General features: G+C 48.0%; 9 protein-coding genes across 9 annotated transcripts; 7 read left to right on the top strand and 2 right to left on the bottom strand.

Moving 5' to 3' along the window:
* Positions 1–618: 618 nt before the first annotated feature.
* On the top strand, positions 619–3,622 carry N7479_004396 (AP-2 complex subunit alpha; the record flags this gene model as incomplete). The annotated part of the gene is made up of 4 exons (XM_057252093.1): positions 619–1,070; positions 1,123–1,457; positions 1,511–3,450; positions 3,509–3,622. 4 exons carry the CDS (start codon positions 619–621, stop codon positions 3,620–3,622), a joined length of 2,841 nt encoding a protein of 946 aa, XP_057111418.1.
* A 275-nt stretch (positions 3,623–3,897) lies between these two features.
* N7479_004395 (YggS family pyridoxal phosphate enzyme) lies at positions 3,898–4,737 on the bottom strand (the record flags this gene model as incomplete). The annotated part of the gene is made up of 1 exon (XM_057252092.1): positions 3,898–4,737. One exon carries the CDS (start codon positions 4,735–4,737, stop codon positions 3,898–3,900), a length of 840 nt encoding a protein of 279 aa, XP_057111417.1.
* A 1,618-nt stretch (positions 4,738–6,355) lies between these two features.
* Positions 6,356–6,640, top strand: N7479_004394 (uncharacterized protein; the record flags this gene model as incomplete). Its single annotated transcript, XM_057252091.1, has 1 exon — positions 6,356–6,640. The coding sequence occupies one exon, from the start codon at positions 6,356–6,358 to the stop codon at positions 6,638–6,640; it is 285 nt and encodes a 94-aa protein (XP_057111416.1).
* A 649-nt stretch (positions 6,641–7,289) lies between these two features.
* On the top strand, positions 7,290–10,070 carry N7479_004393 (histone deacetylase hosB; the record flags this gene model as incomplete). Its single annotated transcript, XM_057252090.1, has 1 exon — positions 7,290–10,070. The coding sequence occupies one exon, from the start codon at positions 7,290–7,292 to the stop codon at positions 10,068–10,070; it is 2,781 nt and encodes a 926-aa protein (XP_057111415.1).
* A 2,412-nt stretch (positions 10,071–12,482) lies between these two features.
* On the bottom strand, positions 12,483–14,029 carry N7479_004392 (tellurite-resistance/dicarboxylate transporter family protein; the record flags this gene model as incomplete). Its single annotated transcript, XM_057252089.1, has 3 exons — positions 12,483–12,819; positions 12,871–13,597; positions 13,651–14,029. The coding sequence occupies 3 exons, from the start codon at positions 14,027–14,029 to the stop codon at positions 12,483–12,485; spliced, it is 1,443 nt and encodes a 480-aa protein (XP_057111414.1).
* A 1,283-nt stretch (positions 14,030–15,312) lies between these two features.
* On the top strand, positions 15,313–16,490 carry N7479_004391 (SDR family oxidoreductase; the record flags this gene model as incomplete). Its single annotated transcript, XM_057252088.1, has 6 exons — positions 15,313–15,356; positions 15,409–15,633; positions 15,694–15,701; positions 15,766–15,917; positions 15,972–16,066; positions 16,121–16,490. The coding sequence occupies 6 exons, from the start codon at positions 15,313–15,315 to the stop codon at positions 16,488–16,490; spliced, it is 894 nt and encodes a 297-aa protein (XP_057111413.1).
* Positions 16,491–16,866: 376 nt separating this feature from the next.
* Positions 16,867–18,641, top strand: N7479_004390 (succinate--CoA ligase (GDP-forming) subunit beta; the record flags this gene model as incomplete). Its single annotated transcript, XM_057252087.1, has 8 exons — positions 16,867–16,920; positions 16,988–17,071; positions 17,145–17,217; positions 17,277–17,376; positions 17,436–17,981; positions 18,045–18,091; positions 18,145–18,437; positions 18,507–18,641. The coding sequence occupies 8 exons, from the start codon at positions 16,867–16,869 to the stop codon at positions 18,639–18,641; spliced, it is 1,332 nt and encodes a 443-aa protein (XP_057111412.1).
* Positions 18,642–19,313: 672 nt separating this feature from the next.
* Positions 19,314–20,995, top strand: N7479_004389 (F-box domain protein; the record flags this gene model as incomplete). The annotated part of the gene is made up of 4 exons (XM_057252086.1): positions 19,314–19,384; positions 19,437–19,602; positions 19,663–20,057; positions 20,116–20,995. The coding sequence occupies 4 exons, from the start codon at positions 19,314–19,316 to the stop codon at positions 20,993–20,995; spliced, it is 1,512 nt and encodes a 503-aa protein (XP_057111411.1).
* A 1,124-nt stretch (positions 20,996–22,119) lies between these two features.
* N7479_004388 (heat shock factor family protein) lies at positions 22,120–24,060 on the top strand (the record flags this gene model as incomplete). Its single annotated transcript, XM_057252085.1, has 6 exons — positions 22,120–22,409; positions 22,465–22,563; positions 22,611–22,678; positions 22,739–23,082; positions 23,136–23,205; positions 23,258–24,060. The coding sequence occupies 6 exons, from the start codon at positions 22,120–22,122 to the stop codon at positions 24,058–24,060; spliced, it is 1,674 nt and encodes a 557-aa protein (XP_057111410.1).
* Between the last annotated feature and the right edge of the window lie 606 nt (positions 24,061–24,666).

Here is a 24,666-nt window from a genome sequence, read left to right as displayed (position 1 = left end):
GTAGAAATTACTATTGACATATGTTGTACTCCGTACCTATGGTTCATCCAGACAAAGAAATAGAACCTATACTCCTTGCACCGCCACACCGGATCAGTATTCCTCCGCCGCCACATACCGCCACAGCGGAACCCGGGCAGATCGACAGCGGAAGTGACCCAAGTGAAATACGGAGCGGACTAGTTACGGGGATGGATTCATCTCGACTTCGCCTTTTGCTCAGCCTGTTTCTCCTGGGATCTCTAAACTGGGCGCTATTTTGTATGTAGCAACCCCGCCGTTCAATCGGATACCTCCGGCCCACACCAACCAACCACTGCTGACAAGCTCCCCCAGAATTCAACACAACACATCTAACCCCCTGTTTTTAAAGGAGCTTCCACAAGCCCGGAAATTCATCACCCGATACGCTGCATAGCCAATGCCCCATATTCGACCCGCCAGCATAACCAGGACATGGTTGTGTGACGTTGTGTGTCCGATCGCGAACCCCCTGAGGTGATAATCCCGCGTGGCATGCGAGGGCGCACCTCGATCGAAACCCCGCCATACCACAGCCATCAAAGAATAATTCTTCAGTCTGTGGGCTGATAAATACACTACACTATTGTCGCCGCTATGTCGTCGATGCGAGGACTCGTGCAGTTCATTGCTGATCTGCGAAATGCACGCGCCAGAGAACTCGAGGAGAAGCGCGTGAATAAGGAACTGGCCAATATTCGGCAGAAATTTAAGGCTGGCAATCTTAATGGTTACCAGAAGAAGAAATACGTTTGCAAATTGCTTTATGTCTACATTCAGGGTTATGATGTCGACTTCGGCCATCTCGAGGCTGTCAACTTGATCTCTTCGCCCAAGTACTCTGAGAAGCAGATCGGATACTTGGCTGTCACGTTGTTCTTGCATGAAGAGCATGAGCTGCTTCATTTGGTTGTTAACAGTATCCGGAAGGATCTGGTCGACAACCATGAATTGAATAACTGCTTGGCCCTGCATGCTGTGGCTAATGTTGGTGGTAAAGAGCTTGGAGAAGCGCTCGGCTCAGAAGTTCACAGGCTGCTTATCTCACCGTGAGTCTGCGACGTTAATCTTTTTATTTAGTACTATTCTGACATTTTCCAGTACCTCCAAAGCTTTCGTCAAAAAGAAGGCTGCTTTAACCCTGCTTCGGTTGTACCGCAAATACCCCGGCATCGTGCGAAACGAATGGGCTGAAAGAATTATATCTATCATGGATGATCCAGATATGGGAGTCACGCTCTCGGTGACCTCTTTGGTCATGGCGCTAGCCCAGGACTTGCCAGAGGAATATAAGGGCTGTTATGTCAAGGCCGCGCAGCGATTGAAGCGGATTGTTGTTGACAACGAGATTGCCCCAGACTACCTCTACTACCGCGTACCATGTCCATGGATTCAGGTTAAGTTCTTGCGCCTGTTGCAATATTATCCTCCATCAGGTATGTTTATTGCTGTGGATACTTATAATTCAATGTCTCATATACAATTATAGAGGACAGCCATGTTCGCGAGATTATTCGAGAGTCACTCTCCCAGATGATGCAAGCTGCAATGGAAACACCCAAGAATGTCCAGCAGAACAATGCCCAAAACGCCATCCTTTTCGAAGCCATCAACCTCCTCATCCACCTCGACTCTGAGCACAATCTCATGCTGCAAATTTCCACCCGCCTAGGCAAATACATTCAGTCTCGGGAGACCAACGTTCGATATCTTGGTCTGGATGCGCTGACCCATTTCGCTGCTCGAGCTGAAACTCTTGACCCGATTAAAAAGCACCAGAACATCATCCTAGGCTCGCTTCGCGACCGCGACATCAGTGTTCGTCGCAAAGGATTGGACTTGTTGTACAGTATGTGTGATACCAGCAATGCCGGCCCCATTGTCAATGAGCTTCTGCGATACCTGCAGACTGCCGATTACGCCATTCGAGAGGAAATGGTACTAAAGGTCGCCATTCTTACCGAGAAATACGCCGCTGATGCACAGTGGTATATTGACATGACATTGAAACTGCTCTCCCTGGCAGGCGAACATGTCAATGACGAAGTATGGCAACGAGTCATTCAGATCGTGACCAACAACGAAGAACTACAGGCTTATGCAGCACACACCCTGCTGGGCTACATGAAGTCCGATTGCCACGAAAGCTTAGTTAAGATCGGCTGTTATGTCTTGGGCGAGTTCGGTCACCTCGTTGCCGAAAACCCAGGCTCGAGCCCTATTGAACAATTCCTGGCCCTGCAGTCCAAGATGTTCTCCAGTTCCGACAACGCGCGGGCCATGATCCTCTCGTCCTTTGTCAAGTTTGTGAATCTGTTCCCCGAAATCAAACCTCAGCTCTTGCAAATCTTCCGCCTATACAGCCATTCTCCCGATTCCGAACTGCAACAGCGAGCATTTGAGTACCTGTCGCTGGCGACTCTCCCAACCGACGATCTGCTGCGAACGGTCTGCGATGAGATGCCACCATTCTCAGAGCGAACGTCGATTCTACTTTCTCGGCTTCACCAAAAGACAGCCGGTGCGAGCGAGAAGAAGACCTGGGTTATCGGTGGCAAGGACGCGAATGCGGACAAGCAGGAAATGCTCTTGGCACAGAACACCGGCCTTAAGCGCACCTTCACGACAATCGTTCATGGCACGCGCACCGGGTCAGGCAATGCTCCAACCAGCCCAAAAAGTGCGTCCAATGCAGCCAGCGCATCGGGCGACTTGGCAGGCCTGGATCTCAGCGCTCCATCGACCCCAGCTCCCAACATGGCCAGTGCCGCTCATCTGACCCCAGAATGGGACGTCGGCTACAACCGACTGTTCTTCTCGCGCGAGGGTGTGCTATTCGAAGATGCACAGATCCAGGTCGGACTGCGCTCGGAGTACCGTGGTCCTATGGGTGTCGTGAAGATCTACATCTCGAACAAGTCCACGTACCCAATCGGGTCTCTTACCACCACCGTCGACAACCCAGCCTCTCCTCAATTGAAGATCGACACGAAGAACCTTCCCGAACCAACAATCGTGGCTGCCGGGCAGACGCAACAGACTCTGTTCTGCACTGCCCACGGCCCCTTCACGGATGCGCCTACCATCCGTATCTCATACTTGGCCGGTGCTCTCCAGGCCTATACACTTCAACTGCCTGTCCTGATGCACCGCTACATGGAATCCTCGTCTCTGTCGGCTGAGGAATTCTTCAAGCGATGGCGCCAGATCGGCGGCGGACCGCTTGAGTCCCAGAAGACTTTTGGCTTGCTGGGTAAGAACAAGGTCATCACTGAGGGATTCACTCGGAGAATTGTCGAGGGATTCTCATTCAAGATTTTGGACGGTGTCGATCCAAACTCGCAAAACATCGTTGGTTGTGCCGTGTACCAATTCGAGGGAGGTAAAACGGGCTGTCTGCTGCGGCTAGAGCCCAACTACGAGAAGAAGGTATGTAATAGCACTCCTCCAGTTCCTTTAGTATCGGCATGCTAATTCTTTTATTTAGATGTATCGCGTCACTATTCGTGCCACCCAAGAAGAGGTCCCGCAGTCACTGGCCAGACAGATGGAGCTGAAGCTGGCGCAGGGCCTGAGACCAGAAGAAGTAGCATTCGATTAGGGCGTCTGCAGGTGATATGGAAGCATTCATGTATATCTCTAATTAGATTACTAAGTCAATATTAGCAAGTGTTCCTGATGGAACCTCGCATCTCTTTTATGTATAAATCCTTGCCAGTAAAGCGACAAATAGAAGTACTATACATACGGTACATCTATCTAATGATCAGCATTCTTAGTAGTGATAACCACCACCAGAAGCTCAACACTTTTTAAAAATCTAATCTTCACCGCGCAAAAGGAATCATAACTCATAAACCTCCCCAACCCTCAAATTCAAACCACACTCGCTTCCGCCTTAGGCGGCCGATCCCCGAAGATCGTAGTCCCAACCCTAACCTGATCACTACCAAGAGCAATGGCCCCCTCAAAGTCCGAGCTCATACCCATACTAAGTTCCAACGCAGCCTCATCCCCAACTAATCCAAGCTCATTAACCACCCGATCCCTCGTCTCCTTCAAACAAACAAAGTCCTCATTCTCATTCTCCGCCGTCGTAACCTGCGATCTCGCAATAGCCCCAATAGTCATAAGACCCTGCAACTTCAGCCGAGGACATTGCTCACGAACATATCGACAAAGCGCCGGCGCCGCGGCAGGCTCAACACCAGCCTTATTCTCCTCCCCCGACGTATTAACCTGAACATAGATACGCAGTCGTCCATCCTCATCGTGGTTCGTAGCAGCCATCTCAGGACCCCTCTCGCCCCACCCTTTATCAAGCAACTTCGCCTTCTTTTCGGAGTCGACGCTCTCGACCGCCCACAGCCCACGCACATCCCGCGCAAGCGTCACGCACTTATTGCTCTGCAGCCCGCCGATGAAGTGCCATTTGATGCTTGCGGGTAGCAGGCGCGATTTCTCGAGTAGTTCTTGCAGGTAGTTCTCGCCGAAGTGGACTTGCGATCCTGGCGCTTGGTGCAGTACTAGTGCATCGGATGCGGGCTTGAGCTTCGAGACGGCTACGAGTCGGATTGGTTTGCTGGGGATTGGGGATTGGAGGACTGCTGTGCTCACACGCGCGCGCACGGCTGTTAGGTTTGAGAGGAGTGCGCTGGCGCGCGCTGGTGTCGCTGGGGTCATTGTGGGCGGTTCGGATGGTGTGTTGGTTGTCATTGCAGGTTGGGTGGGGTTGTTTGTTGGTATTGTGGTAATTGTGATTGTGATTGTTGGTGCTGGTGTTGGTGTTGGATTTGATCGGTTGGGTTGAGGGGTTGAACTCCTTTGAAGAGTATTTTTTTTATTTGGAGTTTTTGGTTTGGAATAAGTTCCGTTATGGATTGCAATGATATGTTCGGTCAATTGAGTAGGTAAATCAAATCCGAACTATGGATAGAGTGGACATTCTATGAGAGCCTGAGGCACTGATTTCCTCGGGCAATACTCCGTCACACGTGACCTGTATGCACCGCCACATCATAAGCCTCATAGTTTATTTCGCTTTTTCCGTTTGCATCTTTCAATGTTGACAATCGTGAGATCATTCATCTCGATCTACCGAATGTCAACTTACATGTAAAACTCTATATTACTTTTTTTTTCCTTCGGCGCCAGACGATACAGACACCCGGCAGGTAGTCCCGATCCTGGCGGCAAGCCAAACAGACATCTGCTCCAATCGCGGATCTGCGTCCTCGGAAAAGAGACCCCTGCGGAGCGCCGGGTATGAGCGGATCCTAGTTCGTCTCGACCTGTCAGGGCTGACTGGCTACTGGTGCCGATCAGATTGTCGCCGAGTTTCAAACTACATCCTTTTGATGCAGGACCTTGATCTCTATTTTTAATTTCTGCATGATTTGATTTCAGCACAGCCTTTGTTGAACCTATTGAAACAGAAAAATAGCCGCCCTTTCTTTTTTTTTTCCTTTTTCTTTTTACTAGTCTCCCTTTCTTTTTAAGACAATCCCATATTTCATTACCTCTAGTCTCTTGTGTTCAGGATGCTTGTGCTTCAAGTAGATTCTTAAATTCCTCTTAAGAGCTACATACTAGACTTACCAAGAGCGAAATGGCGGTACCAAGCCGGAGAATACGACCTGGTTGTCAAATGTAACCTCTCAGTTGACGGATGAAGTAAAATCTAGGCCAAGATATAAGCCCCTAACTAAAAATATATAATCAAATAATTATATAGTCATAATAGTAACCCCAAAAGGTTTTAAAGGGGTTTTTTTTTCTTTGACGTCAGCTCCAATCAATAGCCGTGGTTCCCATTCATAGATTTGGTCAATGACTATTTACTCATCATTACATTAGAGCTGCCTAGTACAAGGATTTAAAAAGAGCTTATTGTCTCATGTCTCCGATCCTTTTTCCTGATCGACATCTTCAACTCTCTCCATATCAACACGGCTGATATCAACCCGTCTCATTTCAGCTGGTCTGAACACACGAGTCTCGCAAATTCCAGCATCTCGACATCCAAATCATACTTCCAGAAGCTTTCCGATTAGGCTTAGTAGCTAAACAGCTCCGACGCCGGAAATAATTTTCATCATCTATACACTGTTTGGCATTTGACATCTTCATTTCCTTGCCAATACACCATCAATATTCATCTCGCAATCACTCTGCTCGACACATTCTGAAACTACCACAAAATCATATCATCTTCCATCAACTATTTCTATCAACTATCAACTATCAAAAATACACTGTGGGTACCTACGGGACCCCCAGCAACAGTCAACTGCAACTGCAACTTTGAAGACAAAAACATCCAACAAAATCAATCATGTGCCGCCAATATTTTACACTGTACGAATGGTGCCAATGCGAAGAAGATGCTGGAAACAGCGTCTGCGCCGCCCATCGCCGCAAGGGCTGCGCGGGCGTCAGCGTCGAGACCGTGCACATGCACTGCTTCTGCAACTCGCATGCCACACGTGGTTTCAAGTCCGAGAAAGAGACCCGCAAGAAGGAGAACAAGGCACGCCGGTCTCAGGATTCCCTTGATGAGAAAGACTCTTTTGGACGCCGTTGGTATCAATGGTATCAATGGCGTCTGCGGTCGCGTTAATGGTCATATTTACATTTGACTTCTTTTCAATATCTCTGCTCTGTCTACCTTTTTACAGCTTTGGTGTTGGGGAACTAGAGGCCTCGGATTTGATCTTGGGGAAATGGAATTCTGCTGGGCTTACGGCGTTCCATGACGTGGATGCAATGATCTAGATGATCTGCATCGACTTTGATCCCTTGTCTTTGTTGAATTTTTTTTTTCTTTTTCTGTTTTAAATTAGATGTGAGTCCTAATAGAGAACATGAAGCATATTGCGGATTGTTACAAAAGCTATCAATGAAGAAGATACAATATCATTGAACGTGTCATAGTAAGACAATATGAAACAAATCAACTCTTGAGATCAATAAGAAAACATAAACATCATAAAAATCATAAACATCAAAGGATAAACAATAGAAAAAGAAATGTATAGGAAATATATAAGAATGTCTGTTGTATGTCGTTGTTCTATGGTATAGTGATCAACCGAACTCTTGCCCCATGTGGCTTAACCCAAACATGTGAATCTCCACCTTCTTTGTCTCTTTGTTTCTTTTGTTCCCCCTTCCCTATTCAACCTCGACCTATCATCTTTCGCATTTTATCCTTGAATGAAAAGAGACATCGTGTATTGACTCTTTGTAGTAGAGTCGATATCTGCAATATGGAACCCAAGTTCCCCTCCATTCAGGAGGGCCCCCCACTATTAGGGGACAATGGCGTAAATAACAACAATATCGATGAGGCGCATTCTGAATTGATCGATTCTCTAGATCGCTTGACTCTAGCGACAGCGACGCCATTACCTCTATCACCTCATGTTTCTTCTATTCCATCCTATCTTCCCTCTAGATATGTTCAAGCGACTCGACCTGTACCTGTTATCCCTCTACTGCCCAACCGCCCTGCTGGTGTCTCTTTGCAATCAAATCAGCCGGTTCTGTCTGCCTCACCACAAACAGCCGGTTCTGTTTCTGTTCGAGACGAACGACGTAAGTCAATTGCACCACTACAAAAGCGCAAGTCTACTACATCTCTTCGTTCGGTCTCACAACCGCTCAAATCTTCATCTCCAACTCCTGTTCCTTCACGTCGCACATCATTCGCTTCTGTGGGATCCCCAACCACTGCAACATCACCCGCAATGCACCCCGCACGCCTTGTCTTCAGCCCGGCTCCTGAAGTTCCAATTCCGACTGCTTCGTCTGTCGCCGCTGAGCACTTCTCGAAAGAGCTTGGATTGCACCGATCCGGTGATATCAATACTAAAACTGCCGTTATTGTTCACGACGACTGCTATGGCCATCGTTACTCCCAACTTGAAGCGCCAAAACGCATTATGGAGAGAATTGTCGAAAGACCAGAGCGCATCCGCGCCTGCGCTGTGGGCATCTCAGCAGCCTATGTCCGCCTTGGCTCTCGGTATGCGGAAGATCTCGCGCCAAACCCAAGATTAAGCTTGACAAAACTTGACGTTCCTTTTCAAATTATGAAGACTGATCGCAAGGTGCATTTGTCTGATCCTGCGGTTACCGATGTTCATGGAACCCAATGGATGTCAGAATTGAAATGGATGGGGGACCTTGCAGAGTCACGTCTCATCATGGATGGAAACGAACTTTCCAGGCAACGGACAGAAGAACACGACGGGCTCGGGACAAGTGGTCCCGCCTTGAATACCAACGACCTCTACTTATGCTCGGAGTCTGTGAACGCCTTTGAGGGAGCCCTGGGGGGCGTCTGCGAGGGAGTGGATCTTGTTTTCAAGTCTGGCCCGATCCAGCGCGCATTCGTCTGCATTCGACCTCCCGGTCATCACTGTTCAGCTAACTTCCCTTCCGGCTTTTGCTGGATTAACAACGTTCATGTCGGAATTTCCTACGCAGCAACCACCTACGGTCTGACCCACGCTGCGATCCTTGACTTCGATCTTCACCATGGCGATGGGTCTCAGGACATTACATACGATCACAACTCCAAATTACTCAACAAAACACAAAAGATCGACTTAGCCAATACCGATGCTATGAAATTCAAGGAATATGAAGACGCGCCTCCATACGCCAAAGCAGCAATCGGCTACTACAGCTTACATGATGTGAACTCTTTCCCTTGTGAGAATGGCGAGCGTGACAAAGTCATGGGTGCCAGTCTCTGTGTCGAGGCACATAATCAGTCCATCTGGAACGTACATCTCGAACAGTGGGCTGATCTCGATGCGTTCTGGAAATTGTACCAGACGAAGTACAACGCATTACTCACCAAAGCCCGCTCATTTCTACGCGGACGTACAATTGAGCTCAACCAAGAGCGACAAGAAAATCCAAATTCTCCACTGCCCAAGGCGGCAATCTTTATCTCTGCTGGGTTTGATGCCAGCGAGTGGGAAGGTGACGGCATGCAACGCCACAGCGTGAAGGTGCCGACCGAATTCTACGCTAAGTTCACTGCGGATGTCATCCGCATGTCACAAGAGGAAGGCCTCGCTGTAGAGGGACGCGTCGTCAGTGTCCTCGAGGGCGGTTACAGTGACCGCGCATTGTCATCCGGTGTGCTCAGTCATCTCTCAGGTCTGAGTGAGAATTCAGAGTACCAAAGTGAGTGGTGGTCTCACAATCATCTGACAGAATTGGATGCCATCATGGCTCCACCGCCCATTAAAGGGCGCAAGAAGAGCGCTGCCACTTATCTGACAGCCACGAAGTCCTTTGCGGCAAAGGTCGTCGCCCCTGGGAGAGAGCGGAAGTCCACCGGGGACCTTGATGCCAACATCACCACTCCTTTGCCAGAAGTGAGCTGGGCGGTGGCCACGGGAGAGCTGTCTAAGCTCATTATCCCCGATGACCGCCAGACCTTGAGCTGCCGCCCGGCAGAGCTGAACCGCCAGCGGCGAGAGCAGATCGCCCAGGATGGGGGTCTTCACCTTCTCATCCCCGTCGAGAAGGGGCGCCAGCTGCGCTCGCGCAAACCCAAGGAGTCGGCCACCGTGCCCAGCACCCCCCACCCTGCCACCCCACGACGCCAGCCCCGCAAGGGTCTGAAGACCCCAAAAACCACCATTGCTGCCACGACCCTCCCTAATGCCTCCCGCGAGGCCTCTCCGTCAGTGGGTGCTTCTCGTCGAAAGAGCACCAGTCTGACGCGTGCGGGAACTCCGCACAGGGGTGTCAGCCCCATGAGTCTCCCCCCAGTTCCACAGGTCCCAACGACCGTGAGGGGAGCCAGGGACGGCCCTCGAATAATCCTCAACATGCCGGCGCGGGAGCCCAGTCGTGACCGCAATTTGTCTGGCGGTGGGGTTGATCACCACCGCCGTGGCCGCGGCTCAAAGTCCCCCAAGAAAGGGAAGAAGAAGGGTGAAGGCAACTCCGGCGGAAGCCCAGCTGCTTCCGTCCGTGGTTCTCCCCTGATCACGGTGAAGGATGCCGTGATGGAGGATGCTTAGGGCGAGAGGCGTGATCTTTGTTTCTTTTTTTTACATATTAATTCGATACCCTGGCTGATTTTTGTACAATTCATAATTCAATTTCTCTCTAAACTTCTGTGTTCATTTATAAATGCTCATATTCTGCAGCTCCTGTCCACCACGCAGGCAGAGCTTTAGGCACATCTACATTGTGACCATCTAAAATCTAGGGCACAAGCCGTATATCTCAGTAAACTGGGAATTCCTCCGGCTCCCTAAAAAGTGAAAGAAGAAGGTCGGCTCCGAAAGGAGCTCCCGTCCGCTAGTTCTCCGGCTGTAAAGCACAAACATGAGTCTATGGAGGATACTTAAGCTAGTATGCACTCGTTAGTTCTTATCCTTCTTTGATATATTAAATCGGTTGTGGCTTGCTTATTTGATCAACAACGCCTTTGGGGCCACCTGGATACCTGGAATCAGAGAGAAGTCAGATTAAAATCAGATTTAATAAATTCTTTCTCTTGTGAGAAAGAGATCATTTGGTTTGATATTTGTCTTTCGTCTGAAAAGCTCTCAGTTCCGCACATCTTAATGCGTGATCGGGACTTAGTAGCGTTTGTTGTTGAGTCCGAGTGGTTTCATTTCCTGGGGCAGGGTTCACAGTCAAATCCCTCATCAATGGCTTAGTCGGAGTCGTCTGCAGATACTGTTTCAGTTGTCCCGCACGTCCAAGTCATCTATAAATCTCGTATGCTGAAACCACTCGGTCAGCATATTCGATTACATCCGTGCTGACAAAGTCTTAGCTCTTCCAAGGTTGCCCAGGTGCGGGTTAAAATGTTGGTGATGGCATCATAGTAGACACCCAGCTCTTTCTCCCGGATATCTGGTGCCAACAGGTGTTCACCTATAGACTTGTTGTGGTATGTGAGTGAGGAAAGTTGATTTCACTTTTTTTTTCATTATTAACGTTAATCAGAACCTTGTCCCATCCAGACGCCTGGTTTCTTTTTGCTTGGTTGGCTACACGTACTTGATGCGTGCGATAACGTATGGCCTCTCGAGCTTTCCAGTCTTCAAGTCTTTTTCCATCTCACCAACTATACCTTCACCACAGCACCTATCGAGTCCGGAAATACTCTCAAAGAAACTTCCAAAAAAGAAAACAATGCTTTCGCTGGATGTTTCGGACTAAAGCTCAAATTGCAGAATGGTTCTACGGTAGTCATAACTTCATGCTTTCGTATGTAACAGGCTGACCAAGTTTCTTCTATCAGTCTCCTTCACTGGAGATAGCTCACCAGCAGACGCTTTTCGCGCGGAATCAGTAACTCACATCAACAAAGAGAATGAACAGTTTGTCAGAACCCGCCATCCAAGTCTATCTTCACAGGAGCATGTGTGTGTCTCGGAGTCTGTATTCGGAGGGCCTGTTTGGCTTGTCAACTCTCCTCTCGCCGCGTCCCAAAGTGTATATGCTGGCGGTCGACCTATCCACTATTACCCCGGAGATTATAGTATAGAGACATCTTATGGTCCACTCACCCCCCGATCGCCTGAAAAATACAACCAGCACTTTCACCGATATACCAACCCGAGACGATTGAGACTAAGGAAGATCTGGTCGCAGGAAAGATGGTATCCACGATCTGTGCGTCGACATGATAGTAGAGGGGGGATGTCGCAGGGCTAGCCTGGAGCTTTCATGTGAAGTGTATACTGAAGATGACATGGCATACATTGGTTTATCAAGGGGCTGTTCCCACGTGACAAGTACTCATTTGAAGAGGAGGGAGGAACGGGAAGGAAGGAATTCCTATTCGTAGGCGATATCAGGCCTTCCAAAAGATGTTTTTACTTTCATATGTACCTCATTGGACTACTGTTCCAACCTTGCAACGCTGTACGCAGAGAGGGAACGACAACTGAAGGCTCTGGATTCCTGGATGCCGAGACCTGTGATATATCATACTAATATGTTGCATTAAAGTTTTGTATGGATTGAAATACATTGCAGTATTCCGATGTCACTTTTTGCATCTCCTTTGTACAGATGGTGTATACAGATTATATTTACCCTCGTCAGATATCGAACAAAAGCCCCATCTTTCATCAAATGGGCCTGTGGTTTAGGGGTATAATACCCGCTTCGCACTACAACAGTGACTTGCGGGGGGTCCCGGGTTCAATTCCCGGCGGGTCCATTCTTTTTTGTTTTTGTTTTGTTTTTATCCTACTTGGATATCTTTTGTTATCTTATTCTTTGGGTCTTTTGGATGTGGTTATATTCTTTTTATAATATATGTAGTTAAGAAATAACTTGATTTACTAAATTACAACAAAATATTCGTGTTTTCTTCCTTAGTGCTAGAATTTCCTGGTTCTTACAAAACACCTATCGATATATATATGTTGCATCTAGTGTATAAATTGCATTTATATATATATATACTACTCCCTTGTTGCCATTGGTCTAACCCGATGAATCTCAAACCCACCCTCGTCTCTATCCTCGCCCTTTTGGGGCCATAGGATTTGTCGTGTCAAAATCGCCCGAACCATCATGTAGCACACAAAAAAGTACACCAACAGCAACGGTAGTATCGCCGCACACCCCACAATTTGAATAGGCCGGCAAGAGAATGCCTTTCCAATAGCAAAAGTAGCAGTGATCAAGGCAGTATTAGGAAAGACAAATGAGAACCAGGTCATTGAGAAGACCATGCGTCCATGTCCAATCGTCGACCAATGGGCTGCGCTTGCAATAATGAAGAAAAATATGGCCAATCTAGACAAGAGTTAGATAACTAGATGGAACCAACCAAGGTGCGAAACATACCCCCAAAGCCAAAGACACGAAAAATTTGCAACAATCTTCATCACATCGGCAGCCAGCGCCCCATTACCCATAAAACTGGCTGGAAACGACCTCTTCGCCTGAGCAGCCATATTCACCAATCCGGCAACTGTGAACCCACTTGGTCCCACAGAAACAAACATACCAGGACGGAGATTTTCCCTTGGTAGCTTTTGCGTCATCAACCGGTAGATGAAGGCCGAGTACACCATCAACGAAACCAAAAAGCCAACTCCCTGGATAGTTGTGCCGCCAATAATAACCGGCAGAGATTGCGACGGTTCCAGCTTTGCACTGAGAATCCCGGCATGAGGGCCAATAATGAGCATCGGGTAAGCAGGGAAAATCCAGATAGGAGTCATCTGCGCAATAGTGAACGTCTGTGTCGACCAAAGGACAAGGTAGATGCCCGCTGAGAACATCACGGCGAGAGTGGCATCAATCCAGAATAGAATACAGACTGCGCGCATCAACCACGGACCTGTGTTTTCGGGCCCGTACTGTGATATGTTAATTAGGATCGTGCCGAAGGATACTATCGATGCGGGCACGAAGAGCGACTCTGTTGGATGCATGAATGACGCCTTAAACGTGTACGGATAATGATAGAACCGAACAAGCAGAAGAGCCCAGATGATGAGATATAAAGCGACATTGATCAAGAAGACAACGATGCCAATCGTATCCAAGCCCTTGAACCGAAATGGTACTGGTCTTTGTTAGCCATGTTCAACCGAATATAATAAAATCGACCATGCACACCTTGATACAAGACATTAGCCAGCCCACCCGTAGCCATAGTCAACGTGAAATACGCCCAGGTGACATGGCGAATGCGCTTTTTCCAGCTCAGCTTGCCAGAAACCGTGCGCTTGAGCCCAAACAGGCTCAGCCCGTTATGATCTCGGCACGCATTGGCGGCTTCTTTACCCGGATTTGTTTTCACAGTGGCCCGCGATGAGGCTCGTTGCAGTGCAGCTTCTAAGGCAGATGAATGAGCCTCGCGAGCCCCACCGTCAGGGCTTTCCTCGACGGCTCCCAGCATTGAAAGCGCCCGCTCGGCATCTTCTATTGTTGGCGTTCGGTACCCATCTTCGCCGGGAATTCGCATGTGCCGGGGTAGGTTACTTTCGGTGGACATCACTCGTTACTGCGATTTGCTCAACGAGTGCACACAAGGCTGAATAAGTGTGGAAAGCCTGAACTCCCCACCCCTCTTCGGGGATTTTATTTTTTATTGTGCTGTTTGCTTGAAGATGACGGCATGGGCGGTAGTAGAGATGATATGACAGAAAACCTAAGATGCTAGCGTGAATTTTTTGGAAGCCTTTTTAATTAATAGCGATTAAAGAGCCCTGTAGAGAAGAATAGACGAGTCGTTGGGATCGAGGATCGGCGTGCATTGATGTGGGGACCGATGACAAGAATCTACCAGTGGCAATGGCGAATAGACTATTGATATTCCACTATATATAACTTTGCACAATAAAATAGGCGAAGGGTATGGCGCATCAATGGCATCAACGCCGTTAAATCCCATCATCACCTCTCGAATATCACGCACTGGTTCTCCGGCACAGACGGAGCGGTGCTACTCGTTGAGTTCACCCTCGGGAATCGGCACGTATCCGGCGCCACTGGACGGTTTACTGTTTACTTTAAACTACCAATTCATGGGCACGAATTTTATTTGAGCATTATTCTTGTTCTTGTCTCCATGGCGGGCGTATATATTTTGAAGACTAGTTCGGATTCTATGCTTTGTAGTAAGAAGATCATAGAAATGGTTACACTTAAACTACATGTAAGTAAACAGAACTACGCTGTACCTGGTCCAACACAAACCAATTACCGCCCCGAAGATCGAGAAGGAGCTGGTCAATAGAACTCTGGTCGTACCGAGCATTTTGATATGGTGTGAGGGTTCTTTTGAATGTGTAGTTTCACTTCGTCATTCCGGGGAAGTCCAACACCGTGAACTGCTCCGAAATAATAATCTTCACGTGGGAGATAATGATACAAAGAGTCGCAGATCAGTGCGAAACTGGAGAGAATCGAGCCCAATCAGGGTGGCTGCTTTGAGAGATAAACAATGTAGACCACAGGTACTACATGGATTCCTGGAAATATGTTATGTGGATGTAAGGAGGTGGAGTAGTTTATTTTGATCTATTTTTCCGATTTGTTGACCTTATGCCAGCCTCTTTCAATCTCCAAGCCACCAATACTATAAAGACAGAACAGGAAGTAGGGCTTAGGGCTAACTGCTATTCCTGTGGAACAGGGGGAGCCGAGGCATCTCGATCTCCACTTCCCTACCAGATACCAGATGTACATGCCGTAGCTAGCTGTTCTACTACATTGTATAACCATCTTTCAAATTTAGAAAATCTGTTTCGGTCTATCATAATATCTACCTCAAGCATGTCGGAAACGATAGATACTCGCAAATCGGTGCTCATCACAGGGTAAGCTTACAAGTGACTTGCGACAGATAACAGCTTCTGATATGTACTGTAGATGCTCCCCAGGTGGAATCGGCAACTCCCTTGCGCGCGAGTTCAATCGAAATGGACTACGCGTGCTGGCAACCGCTCGCGATGCGGCGACCATATCTGATCTGGCAGAACTCGGTATTGAAACCTTGAGTCTTACGGTTGATGACCCAGAGAATGTGAAATCGTGTTTTGCCGATGTTGAAAAGAGGCTCGGAGACAAGGGTCTCGATTATCTTGTTAACAACGCGTAAGTATCTTTTACTGTTTATCCATGGATGGTACGGTACATTTAGCTGATATCTAACAGTGGTCGGAGTACGTAACTTCACTTTCGCAGCTTCTAGCGTCAATAATTCGACGTAGGTACTGATTGCTACAGATTACACTGTCCCCGCGATGGAAGTAGAGCTCGACGAGGCCCGCCAAACGTTCGAAACCAACTTTTTCGCGGTCATTACTATGTGCCAGACTTTCTTGCCTTTGCTCATCAAGGCGAAGGGCACTATTGTGCAAATTGGATCTATCGCCGGAGTAAGTTTGAGATATCTCAATCTTTGCAGATCCTATCTTACTGACGATGATTAGATTATCCCATACGTATTCGGCTCTGTCTACAATGCCTCTAAAGCTGCACTGCACTCATTCAGTGATACGCTTCGCGTGGAGCTGGCTCCATTCGGGTTCGTTAGATACGGCCCCTCGCCATGTTGCGTTTTTCTAACCATGATCAACAGCGTCCATGTCACAACTATCGTTACTGGCGGTGTACAATCGCGTATTGCGCGTACTGACCGTACTCTGCAGCCGGATTCCTTGTATTCCCCTATCGAGACTGAGTATCTTACCCGTGTGAAGCATAGCCAGCACAACGCTATGCCAAATGGCGCCTATGCTCGCAGTGTCGTTTCTCAGGTGTTGTATGGCCCAGCCCCCTGGCGTTGGCTGTGGCCGTGGGCTCATGGTCGCAAGACCTGGATCTGGGAAGGTAATGCTAGCTGGTTGATCTGGCTGTTGTCGGGTGGCTGGGCTTGGTCGGGACTGTTTGGTCGGGTCATGACTAAAATGTTCAAGCTATGGAAGATCAAAAATGCCTCGGGCAAATAAGGGGAAGGATATTTTGTGGGTTTGAAGTATGAGTTCATTCAATGCAATATTGTGATATAGGTCAAATTTTGTTTAAAACCAAATATTCAAAGAAGAGATATATAAAAGATAAACAAAAGATCTATAACCAGTAAAGAAGTACCGACTTTAATAGCCATGTTCCGTTATATTCGCGTCGTCCCCGAGCCCATGCTGAGTCAGGCCGGGCACGATCGCTGGTTGGCTACGGCACCCGATTTTACCGCAGAGCAAGGTCATCCCCAAAGCAAGTGAAAAAGAAAGCTGTTCTCCTGGTCTCTTACCAACTATCTAAACGGGCTTCATACCATTGCCCTTCTATACAATCACCCTCTCCTCTCACATCCTAATATTCATCATGTTCAAGCTTGCTCGCGGTAGACCCGTTGCGGCGGCTTTCAAGGCTGCGACAGTGAGTGATATCTGGATCCAAGGCACTCGTTTTATGTGATTGAGCTGACTTTGGTTATGAACAATAGCAACCCTCCATCCAGAGCCGAGTCGCTTTGCAGAAGCGAAACCTTTCCATCCACGAGTATCTCTCCGCAAGACTCCTCAAGTCGGTACGTGCACCCGCGTATCCCCTTCGGTCGCCCGAAAAAAACAGGAACTCGGAATTGCTGATCAACAATCTAGTACGGTGTCGGTGTCCCCAAGGGTGAGGTCGCCAACACTGCCGAAGAAGCCGAGGCTATTGCCAAGTCCATCGGTAATAACAACCTACTGATTTTCCCCCTTTGAACGCGCCTACTGAACATTACATTCTAGGTGGTGGTGATCTTGTTATCAAGGCCCAGGTTCTCGCCGGTGGCCGTGGTAAGGGTCAATTCGACAATGGTCTCAAGGGTGGTGTCCGTGTGATCTACTCGTGAGTTGAACAATTTCGAGGATCGTCGGGAACAATGAAGCTAATAGATATCTTTGCAGTCCCACCGAGGCCAAGATGTTCGCTGGCCAGATGATCGGCCACAAGCTCGTTACCAAGCAGACCGGCGCTGGCGGCCGTATCTGTAACTCTGTCTACATTTGCGAGCGCAAGTTCGCCCGTCGTGAATTCTACCTTGCTATCCTCCTTGACCGTGCTACCCGTGGCCCCGTCATCGTCTCATCCTCCCAGGGTGGTATGGATATTGAGGCTGTCGCCAAGGAGAGCCCCGATGCCATCATTACCACTCCCATTGATATCCACGTCGGTGTGACTGACGAGATCGCCCGCACCATTGCCATTGACCTTGGTTTCTCTGAGCAGTGCATCGAGGAGGCCAAGTCCACAATCCAGAACCTTTACAAGTGCTTCATGGAGCGCGATGCTACCCAGCTCGAGATCAACCCCCTGTCTGAGACCTCCGATCACCAGGTCTTGGCTATGGACGCCAAGCTTGGATTTGATGACAATGCTGAGTTCCGTCAGAAGGAGGCTTTCTCTTGGCGCGATGTTTCCCAGGAGGATGCTGATGAGGTCAAGGCCGCTGAGTAGGTTGCCTTGCTGAACAAAGAGCCAAAACAACATTACTAACTTGCTATCTTTTTTTCTAGGCACGGTCTTAACTTCATTAAGCTCGATGGTGATATTGGCTGCCTCGGTAAGAATGCTGCTGATACCTGAAAACCTCGCAATGCTAATTCTCGCTTTTAGTCAATGGTGCCGGTCTCGCCATGGCCACCATGGATATCATCAAGCTTAACGGCGGTACCCCTGCCAACTTCCTCGATGTCGGCGGTGGTGCCACCCCCGCTGCTATCAAGAGCGCCTTCGAGCTGATCACCAGCGACCCCAAGGTGTCCGCCGTCTTTGTTAACATCTTCGGTGGTATCGTCCGTTGTGACGCCATTGCCCAGGGTTTGATCAACGTCGTTAACGAGATGAACCTGCGCCTTCCTATCATCGCCCGTCTGCAGGGTACCAACATGGAGCAGGCCCACAAGCTGGTATGATTCCAGTCCCTATCTTCCTGTTCTTAGCTATGAGATAAACTAACAAAATTCCCTACTTTTTAGATCAACGAGTCTGGCCTTAAGATCTTCTCCATCGAGGACCTCCAGAACGCCGCTGAGAAGTCCGTCCAGTTCTCCAAGGTCGTCAAGATGGCCCGCGATATTGACGTTGGTGTTGAGTTCACCCTCGGCATCTAAAGGGTGTTTATAATGATAGAGAGGGTAGGGAGCATTTTCATTTGGCTTTTTGCTGGGGCTAGCGAACCGAACCGCCGCAGTGACTTCTTAGAGAGATCTTCGTAATGCTTTTGCGCCTGTTCCTGTGTCATTTATTTTCTTTTTATCACTGTATTCTTGAGTGTTTCTATGACCCGGATCAGTTCCTAATCGGGATGTGTGAGAGTTGATATATTGATCTCTCACTATTTAGTGTGAATTTAACCCTTCATATAAAGTTCATGTATGTAAGGTAAATGAATGCTTCATCCGAATGGAAATGACTTGTATTCCTCCATGTATTCGAGCTTTCCCGGAATATCTAGTGTGAACCGCCATATATCGAGACACACTTGTCTTCTGGAGTTGTATCATTGTCATCATAGCTCCAAGATGTATTGGTGAAAGGCTGAATAGGGAGTTGCTTTGGAAATGGCAAATTCCAATAATTCTTTCATGAGGGAGACAACAAAGCAGAAGTGAGGTTTGTATAAAGTTGAGCCTCGCTTACTGATGTCCACGGGTCACCTACCACCTTACTTAAACCTCACCCCATTGGAATCCTGGCCTCCAAAAAAATTACACCCATCATTCAGCAAATCTTCTTTGAGAGTTTCCTCCTTTAACCCAATCTTCCATTCGACTCGATCTAACATGGCTTCACCCATGCAACCCATTCTTGAGAGCTTTATGGCTCTCCGCGATAACTCAAGCCGGCGAGCAGTGTATGTCCCATGGCCAAAATTCATAGTCAACTCTGAATGCTAATACAAACAGACTCAACGAAATCATTGATAACCTAAGCCCTTATGAGATACGAGAAGTGAAAAGTCGAGTCGAAACTGTGACATTCCAATGTGATTTGCTTGATAAACTGCCTCTGGAAATAGTGGCTATGGTAGCAGAGTACTTGGATCTAGTCGATCTTATTCTCCTGCAAAGAGTACGCTAGTCTATTTTTTTGAATATTCGTGACGTCGATTGACAAGTTGATATTCTAAAGGTCTCCAAGCGATGGCGCCAATTGCTCTCTTCAACTATCGTCGTCACATCTGCAATCAGACACCACATGGGGAAAAATGCAATCAAGCTTGATTCCAGCCCTACATATCTCAATGCGCTGATTAGAAAAAGGATTCGAGCAGAAAGGGGTCTTCCTGCTGTTGTGGCCACAATACCCAACAACTTGCCTCTCAATTCGTATGACGACCTGAATAGGGACATCATCAGCTGTTTCAATGGAGTATGCGCGTGGATCGAAGAGTCCACAGATCGAACTACTATCTTCATGGTGCATCTACCCACCGGCAAAAACAGAACCCTCACAACAGCGAATCGAGAGGAATTTACTCATGTCGAGGTCTCGGACACCTTGATCTCAGCAACTTCTGTTCGGGGGTATGTAGCCAGAAATAAATACCGCTTTACTGAATGCACTTCTGACTGGTACCGATAGGTATTGTCATGTCTGGAATATGCCCAAAGAACAGTACAAGTCCTTTCGCATCCCTTCGCTGCAATTTGTTCATTTCATAACCATCGGATCCAAGGTCGCGCTGAGCTATGCGGACTTTGTAGTCCACTTCTGTTTTGACTCTGGAGTTGCCCGTTCCATCGAAATTGGGCTGTTCATTGTTTTCTTGTCAGTACATCCAGAGGAAGATGAATTCTCCGTCCTTTGCATCCGCAAAAGATATGGCGACAATATTGAGCCCTGGGGAAGTGATGCCTTGCTTTACGAAGACCGCTGTCTGCGGCTCCAGAAGTTCTCTATCCATGAGAATAAGTTTGTCTGCATCTGGAGGAAATTTCGAGGCCTTCCTTTGAAGGTTGAGGACTCATGGGAGATTCAACGCGAAGCAGAAAATGTGACGCCATACAGAGAATGCCTGCGCCCCGGCGAAAGCTCTGCTTTGATGACACATTGTTTAACTGAAGCTTTTGTTAATATGTTTTCTCTTTCACTCGATGCAGATGGCCGGATTGCTGTGCATTTCCACCCCCGACAGCTCGACTTCAAGAATCATCTCGCCAATCTAGACTATTCAGCCCGGGGTCCGGGTTTGATTTATTGTTTTGAGGACCTCAAGTTCTCAACGGATACTAAATTGTGTATTGGCTATGAATTCCCAGAGCTCTCACATGTCTACCACGCTAAGGGATATCAATTCAAATCCAAACACACAGTAGTTTTTCCGAATAACCGACCATGCACCTCTATTTTGGGTGATGGAGACTTCGTTATCTTCCCTTCGGATAACAAAGTCTGGATCTGGTGTTTTGATGAGGCATGGCTCCCCTCCGGTATCCCTGATATGAGGATTGCAACTTGGTGATTTGTCACTAGCTAACCAGGGTGAGTACTTTGAGCATCATTATCGAGCTTGTGTACCTAGTCCTCATGCTATCTTAATATACCCGAAGATAAAATGAAGCGAAAGGAAGTAAAAGTGGGAATCCGTTGAAATGACTATATCCACTGGTCAGCTATGTAACCCCTGTCAAACCAAGCTGGACGCTAGCGGTCGATTGCAGTCAATACAAGCTCATTGTCCACCTTAGATGTAACACTGTATAAATAAATATGTAGATACCCCGACAAGAGTTAGACCAAGTCCACATATTGTATGTGGCCAAAAAAAGCAAATCGCAAGGAAAACAGTATCTACAACATAGGCAATACAAATTTCGGACTTTTTTTGGTTCAACCCAGAAGCTAGAGATTTTTAGGTCAATATCAAGTTATTATTTTTATTATTAGGGGTAATATAAGATATAATAATAGTACTAAGTAGTGTATGGAGTACGGAGTACTATGGAGGTAGAACAATGTTAGTCCCGGTTTAGCCAGCCTAGCTACAGTCAGACATATGGACCCTCTATAATTGCCAAATATAAGAGTTAAATACCTCAAGCCTCTTTACTTTTGTTTAATACTTTTATATATAAATGTTATATTGGTGTTGATATTTAATTTGGCAGAATTCAAGCCAATGGGGGCTATAAGAGGGTATGGAGTAGAGTTGGGCAATTAAAGTAATAACACTACATGTCACCCCTTTTTCCTCCAAATAATATCCAGCTAATATCCAAATAACGTCCAATAATATATCCAATTGGTCTTCTTTTCTTTCATCCCTGTATAACTTCCTTTTCTGCAGATCCGACTGTCAACGCATTTCTGGCCCCCTTCCCCGCAGAGCCCTCTCTCTCTCAACCTTCCAGACACTTCGAGACTTTCTTGTTCTTCTTTTCTCTCTTTTTTTTTCCCCCTTCTCTTTCTTTTCTTTTGGAAACAACACATTTTTTGCGCGATGACAGAAGTGTTGATTATTGGTTGATCTCCCACGTTCTTTCGGCACGAGCATAAACGGTCCATCGCGTCCGAATTCCACCCCTCACGATCCTGTCGCATCCATCATCGATTTTGTGCCTATATATATACCCACCCCCCTACGACATGAGTCGTCTTGCCGACCCTCCTTCTACTAGGATTTCATTCGCCGGGGTAGCAGACGCCCCGGGCAGGACACGAAACATTCCTGTATTGTCGTCGTCTGGTCAGCATTCGATGGATATCACCCCTCCGCCCACGGGCGCGCATGGCAGTGACGACCGAATGACCGGGATCACCAATGGATCTGAAGCTGGAATCAATGCTCTGAATGCTCCGAATCAGGCTATCGGCGCTGCGGCCGCAGCTCAGCAGCCAAAAGTCGTCCAGACGGCTTTCATTCACAAGCTTTACAAGTATGTTTTTGGTCTTTCGTGTCTTGTTTTCATGGGCTGATATTTTTTCCGATAGTATGCTAGAAGACCCCGGCATCCAGCATCTCATCTCTTGGTCTGGTACAAACGACAGCTTCGTCATGTCGCCAACCTCGGAATTCTCCAAAGTCCTAGCGTGGGTGTTATCTTCTCTGCCAATAGGCCCGTCCCTGACTCTCGCAGATCGTACTTCAAGCATACCAATATCTCCTCGTTCGTTCGGCAGCTGAATATGTATGGGTTTCACAAAGGTGGGTGTTTCGCATGATAGCTTTGATTGGGCGATTTCTGACCATTCTTGACTGTGTTAGTGAGCGACGTTTTTCACACCGGATCCCCAGATTCTGCGCTTTGGGAATTTAAACATGGCAACGGGAATTTCAAAAGAGGCGATCTAGCTGGTCTACGAGAGATTAAGCGCCGTGCTTCAAGGCACGCTTTAATCCACCGCGATTCATTCCCTGGTCACAAGGCTCCTGCTTCGCAGCCTGGAACACCTGCCGAAGCCGTACCTGATCCGACCGAACTTAGACTCCACAGCCTAGAGCAAAACCTCTTGGAGATGCATGGCCGAATGGCTCGGGCGGAAGAAGGAAATTTGGCACTGAACTCGAGATGTCATGCTATGACTGAAAGCCTGACAAAGTGCTACCAAGTATGTCCGCCGTCTATATCAGTGCGGGTGTATTGGAGCTAATCTGATTTCAGTGGACGCATTCAATTTCGCGGTTTCTTCAAGCTGTTGTGCCAGATAGGGAAAGCCCTTTACATCGCGATGGTATGTCAATATTGCCGCCTCACTCATCGTGACACGCACTGATACTCCCTAGTCTCGAGCATGCAAAGAGAAGTTGAGAAACATATCGAAATCATGCGCGCCATCGAAACTCACGAGACTCTCATGCCTCCACGGCAACAATACTTCGCCAGCATGACTGAATCCGGTCCACCTTTGTCCCCGCGCCAAATGCCCCAGGACGATTCCCGTCGACAGTCCATGATGGACCATACACCTAGACCCACTAACATGATCCGACCACCCGTTCCTCCCCATCTCTCAGTATCTCCTCGCCGCTACGGCTCGATTGGCGGCGCCAATTCTGCCTCAGCATACGCTCGCCCGCAACCTCCCGTTGCGCCGCCTCCACAGCAACCAATGCCTCACCCTCTCTCCGTCTCAACATCCCCAGGGCCTAACTTGGCCCGTCGTCACACGTCTGCAGACATCCGACAGCACGGCTGGTCCCCCTCGGCCGCCTCCCCCTATCCCCCTGGCAACCCTCCAAACGGCCCTTGGCCTTCATCACCGGGGCACCGAACCCCGGTCTCCAGTGACCAGCAAGTCCGTGATGTTCTCGCCCAATACGAAATGGGTGCGCCCCGCCGCCTTCAAGAACAATCCCGTCATCCCACTCCACCCGCTGCCGAACCTTCACCGTCCATGCTTGGTGTTGACAACGGCTGGACACTCGGTGGCTCACGATTCCCTCACGGCTCTTCGTTGCCTGCAACTCGTCGCTCGAGCATGGCAAGCAATGTGCATTCATTACTCAATCCTGCCGATACTGCCGAAAGACCTGATGAGGACCAGCAGGCGATGGTAGAGGACCGGAAGCGGAAGCGGTTGGAATAAATCCTAACTATTGGAAGATTTCTGGCATCCACCTTACACCAATGGTGGCACTACATTCTCCTTTTCCTATTGAGTTCCTATACCACCGACCAGTCCTGGCACTTCTCTCTTCTTCCCCTGTTCCTTTGACCTACATATGTACCATTGACCAGAGCAAAGGGCACCCATCTTCAGACATCTGAAGAATGTCCGCAGCTCTGATCTCAATTTTTTTTAATTGCGCCTGTAGATGTCCCTTTCCCCATTTCTTCTCCTTTACTTTTCATCTTTTCTATTTTTGGATATTTAATTCTGGCGAAGGCACGCCAATCCTGGTACGTGGCCAACGGCTCTCCGGGTCCCCATATTTCGTTCACACACAACACAGCATATCATATATACCCTTGGGTTGGGCGGAGCAAAAAAAAACATTGAATCTTGTGGCACCTAGAACAAGAGATTGGAATTGAATTGTATTTTATATTTGCAGTTTGATTATATCAATTGGAATGATGTTTTTTCTCTGCAGACTGTTTGATCTTGGTATTTTGCTTGCTGGAGTGGCACATGGCAACAGTGTGACAACTCAGCCAAGTTGCCATTTGAGTATATATGCAGTCTTTGCTG

The sequence above is a fragment of the Penicillium vulpinum genome (assembly GCF_028829585.1).
Source record: "Penicillium vulpinum strain IBT 29486 chromosome Unknown utg000002l_segment0_segment0, whole genome shotgun sequence".
NCBI classification, from domain to species: Eukaryota; Fungi; Ascomycota; class Eurotiomycetes; order Eurotiales; family Aspergillaceae; genus Penicillium; species Penicillium vulpinum.
The sequence above is the reverse complement of the archived record's forward strand: the minus strand, read 5'-3'. Positions and strand labels throughout refer to the sequence as shown.